General features: G+C 51.2%; 2 protein-coding genes across 11 annotated transcripts in view; one reads left to right on the top strand and one right to left on the bottom strand.

Moving 5' to 3' along the window:
* The first annotated feature begins 487 nt into the window (after positions 1 to 487).
* On the top strand, positions 488 to 8,081 carry DYNC2I2 (dynein 2 intermediate chain 2). Its single transcript, XM_065853536.2, has 9 exons — positions 488 to 649; positions 1,247 to 1,501; positions 2,080 to 2,189; positions 3,895 to 4,052; positions 4,486 to 4,595; positions 5,336 to 5,503; positions 5,936 to 6,168; positions 6,949 to 7,106; positions 7,669 to 8,081. The coding sequence occupies exons 1-9, from the start codon at positions 572 to 574 to the stop codon at positions 7,905 to 7,907; spliced, it is 1,509 nt and encodes a 502-aa protein (XP_065709608.1). The 5' UTR covers positions 488 to 571; the 3' UTR covers positions 7,908 to 8,081.
* Positions 8,065 to 8,985, bottom strand: part of SPTAN1 (spectrin alpha, non-erythrocytic 1) — a 47,400-nt gene continuing 46,479 nt past the window's right edge. For all 10 annotated transcript variants that reach the window (XM_071817340.1, XM_071817339.1, XM_071817343.1 and 7 more), the window contains one exon: positions 8,065 to 8,387. In XM_071817340.1, the coding sequence (XP_071673441.1) occupies positions 8,262 to 8,387 (126 nt within the window). In that variant the 3' untranslated portion in view covers positions 8,065 to 8,261. The remainder of the gene's footprint in view (positions 8,388 to 8,985) is intronic.

Genomic DNA, 8,985 nt, shown 5'->3' with positions numbered 1-8,985 from the left:
GTGCAGGCCCCGGGCCTACGTCCGAGCATCTGTCATTGGCTCCGGAGCAGCCCCAGGGGCCGCAGCCGGTACCGCTCAGCGCTGCGGGATTTCTGCGCCACCGGTCGCCGAATATCGGATTTCTCTCGACCATGGTTTTCCTCACAATGCGACCCGGGCCGCCCCGCCATCGGCTTTGTCGCTCCCTCGGCCCCCGGCGCCATCTTAACTCCTGGCAGCCCTGGCGCCCTCCCGTCTGTGCCGCCGCTTGTGCCTCCGGCGACCCGGCGGGTACGGCTGGGGCAGCCGAAGGTGAAGCCCTCAGCGGACCTACGGCATTAACAAAAGTATCGGCCGAGGCCCCCGCCGGTGCCGGAGCAGCCCGTACTCCCCCGCTACATGCAGCCGCCGCCCGCCTGTCACAGACCCTCCGTGCCCTTCCCCAATATGGCACCGCCCGGGCAGTTTACCGCCCGCAGGCCAGCGGTCCCGTCGCTCCGGATGGCGTCATCCCGGCGCGCCTCGCCCGTTTCCATGGGAACCCGCGGAGCGGGCGGTGGGAGCTGGTGGTGCCGTGGCCCCGCTCGCCGCCATGTTCGCGGACGGGACGGCGCCCGGCGCCGACGTGCAGTCGCTGTGGCGGAGCGCTCGGAGCACGGGCTGCGAGGCGGTGAGGGACCCCGGGCGGGGCTGGGCCCGAGGCGGCTGTGAGGCCCGCGGCCCTTCCTCCTTCCCTCCCCCCGACTCGCCCCTCCGTGAGCCCCGCTCGGGTCCCGCTGCTCCGAGCGGGGCCGGAGACCTTTCCGCGGGGAGTTTGCATCCTGCCGCTACCGGGTCTGCCCGCTGGTTCTGCCCCATGGCAGCGTTTTACTGATCTAGGCCCTTTGTACAAACTGGCAAAGAAACACACGTGCAGCTGCCACAGCCTGGCGGTTTGGGCAGTTTGAGAGCAGGTAGCACTGCAGGTGTCGTCGTGTTCGGGGTTTGCTCTTTCCTGCAAAGGCTCTTTGTGCGTTTCTCACCTCACGGTTCCATACTGAAGAGCGCACGGCCTGGGTTTGACTGGCATTGGGGCAGCTCAGCCTCACAGAGCGTGTGGCGGTCACACAAATATCCCCGACACCCCAACAGTTACACAGGCACCCTGCTGTTAACCGCGGACCAGAGCTGTGCGTGTGTGCTCAAATGTCTCTATGCTTTGAACATTTTGTGCAGCACTCTCTTTTTTTTCTGTTTGGATTATAGAGTCTCTGTCTTTTTTTACTAGAAAAGCTGCCAGACTGCAAAAATTACAACAGCAGAAGCTGCAGCACAATCTCATACCAGCCGAGATGCCGGTGTGCAGACGGATCACAGCAAAGATGCTGCCCAAGACTTCCAGCAAGAAGCCCTGGTCGATTACGCTGGCCTTCTGTCCTTCCTTCAGAGGGTGGAGGACGCTGTCATCAAAGAGCTAAATAAAAACTGTAAAAGCCGAGCCTTTGATGGCTTTGAAGTGAACTGGACAGATCAGAATGAAACAGTAAGTTGGCAGAACTCAGATCCTTCTCGTTACCCAAGCAGAGCTGGTTGCAGTGGCTCTAACTTGTTAGTTCTATTTCTTACTGCTGTGATTGTTCTTGCCGGATTCTACTCATTAGAAGTTACTAGTCGTTTTTTCCTCCAGCTTTCTCCCTTGGTTGTGGCCTGGCCTTGTGTGGTAAAACTGGTTTTCCTGCTAGCGACTGTTGTCGCAGCTTTGTGAGAGGCAAGTCTGCAGTCGGTGTAGGTTTATCTTCAGCTACCAGTAGCCCCTTCAGAGCACGTCAGACCAGCAGTTGTCTGGGAGCAGCTGCAGCTGGTGATTTGGCAGCTCTTCCTATTTAGATCATATTTGTTTAGTGTACAATGTTCAAGAGTGGAAGCAATTTGTATCAGTCAGCACACATTGGTACCATTGTTTTCAAGCCATTGCTTGGGAAGCTTATTGAGTGCCAAACTTGTAACTGGGGTGCTGCTGTAAATCCTTAGGGCACAACCTCCCAGAATTGTGCAGCCCCTGAACTGTGCAGAGGTAATTAAAAGGCAACAGTTGCAGTGCCTGCATTTGCTCTCTTCCAGGTGTTGTGTTTGCATACGTTGTCATACGCGGAGGCTCGGGATCAAAACCTACAGGTTACCAGCGTCTCATGGAACGCAACCGGATCCGTTGTTGCGTGTTCGTACGGCCGGTGAGTATCCGAATGGACTCAGACATCACATCACCCTCAGCTGCACTCTCAGGATGACCTGAGTTCTAGGTATGTTCACTTTTCTGCAGTAATAAACTAGACATATACACACACCTTATGCAAGTTAAATAATTGATATTCAAACCAACGAAATCTCAGGGCAGTCTTAAATTATGGCTTTTATTTCTTCTACTCCTCACCCCCTCCTCCCCCGCCCCAAAAATGGATACATGTACTCTTACTAATTTGTTTCTAGGTAGATTTTATGTGAGGAGAAAATGTAAAAAGCTGATGCACTTGCAAATATCCATGAGTGAGTTTTGGAAGTACGTGCTTATCTTCATTGAAGATCATGGTTTTTTAATGTGCTCTCTTAGCACCTCAGCGTATCCTGGCACTCATTCACACCTGTGCCTGATGCCAACAAACATTTAAGAATTTCTGAAATGAGAGTTGGACAAAACTTTCATGTAATCCATGGAATGTGTGTAGCAGCTTCTCCCTTTTGTGCCCTCCTGCTCCCCGATTCCTTTCTCTATCCCCTGTGGTTTCCTTCAATTAAAAGCCCCAGCAAATGGGTATCCATGAGTGAATGTGCAGGGGAGAGTAAAACTGGGCAAACCTGTATGTTACTTGCTCCTGCTTTCCCAGTCCAGAGCTATTTTCAGATGAGACTGTGGTTTCTGTGTCTGTGGTTACCTTGGCAGAATTCCCTTCCATGAACTTTCAGTCTCTCTGAATCTCTATAAACTTTTAGCATCTACAACACCAATAAGGAGTTTCATAGATGAACTACCCATTGAATTAAAAATTGCTCCTTTTATTTGATCATATCTCTTCCAATGAAGTAATTAAGAGCATCAAATAAAGGCAGTAGAAGTCAGGCTCAAAATCTTTGCTTCCTGCCCTGACCACTGACTGTTCTGCAGAACTCTGTCCTCCGTATCATCTCCTGGTAGTGAGATGGGACATCACATTGGTCAGTGTGGTGCTAGTGACGGAATACGTCACATTTCAGTAAGCGTGTGATGAATGAAACAGGTAAAAATAACGAAGTACAGTGTCAGGTGTCCGGTAGCATCCCAGAGTAATAAATAATTCATGATCCACTTGTGGTAAACAAGTACGATGGGCGTAGGGCTGGACTGAAATCTCCTGAGCCATGGGGTGTGGTGTGATGTGATTTGTGTGGGGTCATCAACACCATTTGGTGGGTGCGAAGAAAGTTCTCTGTTCCCAGACTTCAAATCATGCTGCTTATCTTAGGCCAAGACTCGGTAAGTCTGTTCAGCCCCTCTCAGTCCTCCAGGGAAGATATTTCCTCGCTGTGTATCTCAGACCCTGGGTCTTCGAGGGCTCCTCTAGAGGAAACGTGGTTTGCAGCTCAGCCAGTTTGTAAATCAGCGTCTCTTTGATCTCTTTGGATTTTCATTCCCAAATACAGCAACTTTCTGTATGTGCTCTTTAAGATTGTTCCCATTCTTTGAACAGTTAGGTGGTCTTGGAATAGTGAATTATATCTGAGGTGTATTTGTTGGCACTTTGTTCTGTAGCTACACTGACATGTACTGTAGCCTGCAGAGAAGTTTCATCACCTCATGATCCCTTCACCTCAGTTTTCCTTCCAGCCACAAAGCAGCACGTTTAAACGATGAGTCAGGCACAGCAGACCAGACAAGGTCAGACATAACTTTCTCTTCTTCAGGTTGGACGATGGGGACTGGAGCACAGAAAAATCCTACGTTTGTACCTGGAATCTGGACAGGAGAGGGTTGAATCCACAGCACCCTGACCTCGTGGTGGATGTTCCCAGTTCTGTCATGTGTGTGGCTTTCCACCCCTCCCGGCCTTCGCTGATAGCTGGTGGGTCACTCGTACCTTAGATCCTACCTGAAATGTACCCGCGTTTCCTGCAGCTTGGAAGATTTTTGTCTCTCTCTGAGCTCAGCCTCAGATTTCTCGCAGAAGTGATGTTGTTGCAGCTCCCCAAACCAACACCCAATAGCTGTTGCTTCTGGAGTGGGAGCTGGGACTTGCTGCTTTTTCAGTGACATCTGTTTTGATATCATCTCCTCAGAGACACGATACATGAGGGCTGAATTCCCTTCTCAGTGGGAAGAGTCCACTTGGGCTCATACTCATTTCGGTAGAGCTGGATTCTCCTACACCAGAGCTGACTGTGCCATCCATAGAGCTGCCAGTCCTTTGAAGCCGGTGGGCCTGCTTCCACCAGAGCTTCCTTTGTGCATTTGTTTTGAGCTATTAGACCTCAGATGTTTTCTCTTTGTCCTTCGAGGTGGCCTGTTCAGTGGGGAGCTGGTGGTGTGGGACACCAGCCGGACAGAAGACCCGGTGCTCTGGAGGACGGGGATGACAGACGACACCCACACCGATCCCGTCTACCAGGTAAACCGCACAGGCGGCTGGGGGAGGCGAGAGCTGCTGTTGCTCTATTTCATACTCGCAGTTTTTGTTCCCCTTGCTGGTGCTGAGCCCACGGCTGCTACATTTCAGTGGTTATGTCCTCTTTTCGTTGACTGTTTTCCTCCAAATCCAGCTGCTGAACAGGTGTTTCCTAAAATTGGCACTTCTAAGTAAAAATAACCTCTCTCCATTTGGGATAAACAAAGAGTAGGTCCATTCCTATGCTGTAACTGTTTATTGAAGCAGACACAGCTGATACTCGTAATGATTTCAAAATGTGAGTACCAAAGTATCACTGATGCTCAGTTGGAAGCTTGAAGCTACACAGAAGGGTCACAACTCATCCTGCAGTCTGGCTTTCCAGTGGTTTTTTGTCCTGGAGTCCTGTGACTCTGGGTAATCTGTGTCTTATCTCAAAGTCAGGAAAATGCGGCTGTTTCTAGCTGGATGTCAGTGCTATAACTACCACATCTCAAAAGTGCTGGCGGTTGAACCACAGAAACTGCAATTCAGAATTGCGCCCTGAACACCCAACCGCGTTTCTCCCCAGCGTGTCTGTCTGTGCGCCAGCGCCCGGCAGGAGCTGGTTTGGCACCGACACCCTGGCTGCCGCCTGGCTCCGCTCCCACGCTGTCCCGGCGGGCGATGGGACCGCAGGGTGCAGGGCGTGGGTTGGCAGTTGTGACAGTCCCCTCGGCGTGAGCCCGTGGCGTTTGGGACAGGTTAACTGGTTACCTGAGGCAAAGCACGGAACGCACTGCCGGCTGCTGAGCGTCTCGACGGACGGAAAGATCCTGGTGTGGAGGGAGGAGCGAGACGGTCGGTTGGCCTTGGCCGAAGGGTTTGCCGTGGTGGCTCAGCAGATCCCTCGCAGCACTCAGCTGAAGAAGGTGAGTTCAGCAGTTCACAGAGTGCTGACTTAACAAAACCACCCAACCCTGGAGCACACATGGAGGAACTTGTCCTTCACATGCGAAGGGCCAGGAAAAGCGCCTGTTGAATGAAATGTGCTAAACCACAGTCCCCATCTCCTTTCCCATGCTGAAATAGCTCTTTGGAAGACTGGCTACAGCTGAGGTTTTGATGTGCTCTAAAGAGAAGCTGCTGTCTTGGAGAACTTGCTCATAATAACATTAACTCACATGAATCCCTGTGTAGGAGGATGCTGCAGGGGTGAAAGGCTGAGCTGCACCACAACCATCGTTGCTGGTGCAAGTTGTGCAGCTCGCTGGGTTCCGGGCAGGCTGGTTTGTGCTGCTGTAACCGCACGGGCGGGTCACTGCAGCCCCTGCTCACAACAGGTTTGTCTCTTTTTCTCCCAGTTCGCCCGGGGAGACGCTGCCGTGGGTGTGACCTCGCTCTCTTTTTCACTCTTCGATCCCCGTGTGTTCGTTGTTGGCCTGGAAAGCGGCTTTTCCCTGAAGTGCTCCACTGCGGCCCAGGCGCTGGCTCTGCAGCGGCTGGGCGGCTCCGTTCCGCTCCGGGCACCGGCTGAGCTCGCCTTCTCCCCGCACGGCGGGCCCGTCTACTCCGTCAGCTGCTCACCCTTCCACAGGCAAGTGCTGGGAACTGGCACCGGTTCTGCACGTTCTACACAAGTCACTGCCTGGCTCTGCACGTGTGTTTTTCAAATAGCTGCTGTGGGGGGTGGTGTGTGTACGGTTTCCAAAAAATGATCACGCTGGGAACTTGATCAAGTAGCTTCCTGTTGTGGGAGAATGAATGTCCATTGGTCTGGTGAAGCTGCCCACTCGAATCTGCTGCGTGTGGGCTCAAAATGAGTAACACACTCTTGAGCTTGGGCCAGGGCAGGACATCAGCACCTTCCTGAGATGTTAATATTAAGGAGCAATTTAAAGTCAAGGGGAGGAGCTGAAAAAGTAATTGATGTATCAGTGATGTGCCCATTGCAGCTATCAGTAGTAGCTGCCCGAATGCAACTGAGAAGCCGAGGTCTCTGCATTCATCCACCGGCCGTGGAAAAGGCCCCAAGCCACGTTTCTGTGAAACATGCTGACAGTCCAGGTTTGCATTTCATTTGCATGAGGCACACACAGCGCTCACAATGCCTGTTCTAGCTCAGCACTTCCCCGGCATCCCCACAACCCACCATCAACACCCCAACCCTCATTAAGCTTAATTGAGGGCAGTAACAAAGCTGTGTCTCTACAGAACACATCCCAGGGGATGACTTGGAAATTGCTGCTTTAGGAAACACAATCAGACCTTTGCAAAGCAGTGATATTGTCCACGATCATGCTCCTTCAGTGAGTTTTGTTCTATATCCTTAGCAATAAAACCTATAAAGTTGTTTCTTGCTTCCTCCATCCCCCAGGAACCTCTTTCTGAGCTGTGGGACTGATGGACAAGTTCACCTGCACTCCATGTTACAGACACAACCCCTCATTTCCCTTCAGTTATCAAAGAAATATCTCTTCTGTGTGCGCTGGTCTCCAGTTCGACCCCTGGTCTTCGCAGCTGCTTCTGGGGAAGGCAAGTAACTGCAGGTGCCTTTTCTCAGACATAACATTCAGATTGTGCTGGGTATTAATTAGTACAAGTCAATTGTGCTGATTAGCATTTCCCACAAGCAGTGACCATTGTTTGTACTGTGTGATTAGTATAATGGAGTAATTTCTAACTGTAGCCAGATGATTCAGTCACATTTTTCACTTTTGATGATACCTTTGCTGGTGCTGCCACAGCCGTTCACAGGGCTCCAACACAGCAAGATTGCTCTGCCTGAAACTTATTTCTGGCTTCCTTGGTTTTGGTATTTGCTTCTAGAGCTACTGGTTTAAAACAATAACTTTTTCCTTAGAAAATTACCCAACAATTTTTGAATTAAGGGAGATTTCACAGAACTTGGGAAGCTGGTTTCAGGTCTCTGACAGCAGAATAAACCTGCGCTGTCTCACAGCGATGGCACCTTCACAGCCAAGAGCATCAAGGGGGAAAACAGCTTAAAAGGAACCACTTTAAGTTCCAGACTAAGCAGATACGCATCTTGTGTTAAATACAAAAATCCACTGCCACAAATGTTTATGTTTTATAGGAGATGTGCACCTGTTTGACTTCGAGAAGAGCTCACAGAAGCCCGCTGTTTCCCTGAAGCAGGCCGCGGGTGAGCCCCCTGTCTACTGTTTGGAATTCAACGCCAAGCAACCGGGGCTGCTGGCAGCAGGGGATGGCACCGGCACCGTCAGAGTCTGGCGGCTGAGCTCTGACTTCACCGAGCAGGGACCCAGGGAGCAGAGTCGCCTGGAGCAGCTGGCGAACGAGATCACGGACTGAGGCAGCAACACAGTGGTTGCGTGAAACTTGCTCTGACTCAGGAAAAGTTGCCCACGTGCCCTCCGCAGCGCGGCCTCTGAAACACACATAACTACAACAGCTGGAATTTCATCCACATAATAGTTAAATTTCCATTTAACCATTAAACACAAGCTGATGTAGTTCGACCAGTAACTTTTATTGAAGCACACTGCAATATATTTATTTTCCCTAAGAGTTTTAAGCTAAGCAGTTTCAGGTTACATCATCATAAAATAACATTGATTATTGTAGAACACGAAGAGAGACACATGCAGAGCTATCATCAGCAAACGTGAGCGTGTTCTTTGCATCTTTTGGTACTAGTGTTTTAGATCAATTCACAAAGAGTGAACGTGTAAATTCTATGTAGTCGTAGGCAGAAGGCAGTTCTCTGCCCTTGCCGTCCATGTAGGGCTTCATGTGAGAGATGCAGTAGTCGGCTTGTTCCCGGGTCAGGTTCTGAAAGACAAAGAGCGTGGAGGTGGAGACGGGTGCGTTGGGGCTGCGCGGGGGATGTTCACGGGGAGGGGGGCGTTCACAGGCAGCCCTGCCCAGGGCACGGCTCGGAGCGGCAGAACTGCACCCGGCAGGGAAACGTTTGCACCGTTCGGGTAAGGGTTGGAAGGTCTGACCCGAGTTTTCCCACCCAAGAGAAAACAACCGGTAACTGATACAAGGAAGAAGTGCAACTTCTTTATTTCCATGCCAGCTTGTGGGGTTCAGACAGGAAAAACTTGCTGTCTTGGCAGGGCCGTGAGAGGGAGGAGATGTTCACACTGAGCTCAGGCTTAAGTTTCTCCTTTGAATCACTGGAGAAACATCTCCCTCTAGTCTCCCAGGTGATGAAAGGGAAGCACAAGTTTCTGAGGACAGACCCAGCGAACACACTCCCTTCCCAGGCCCTTGCGTAGCTCTTGTTTTACTCAACCTGAGTTGTTTGGCAGTTAAAAGCTTTTCCTCTTCCTCTATAGAACCACCAAAGCAGCTGGGTAGGGCTGTTACCGTTTCTGCGTTTGCTGCACAGGATACCCTGGCAGGTCCAGAACTGACTCAACTA

Source organism: Patagioenas fasciata, chromosome 20 (assembly GCF_037038585.1).
Source record: "Patagioenas fasciata isolate bPatFas1 chromosome 20, bPatFas1.hap1, whole genome shotgun sequence".
NCBI lineage: Eukaryota > Metazoa > Chordata > Aves > Columbiformes > Columbidae > Patagioenas > Patagioenas fasciata.
Note: the sequence above shows the minus strand (reverse complement) of the source record. Positions and strands in the feature narration are given on the sequence as shown.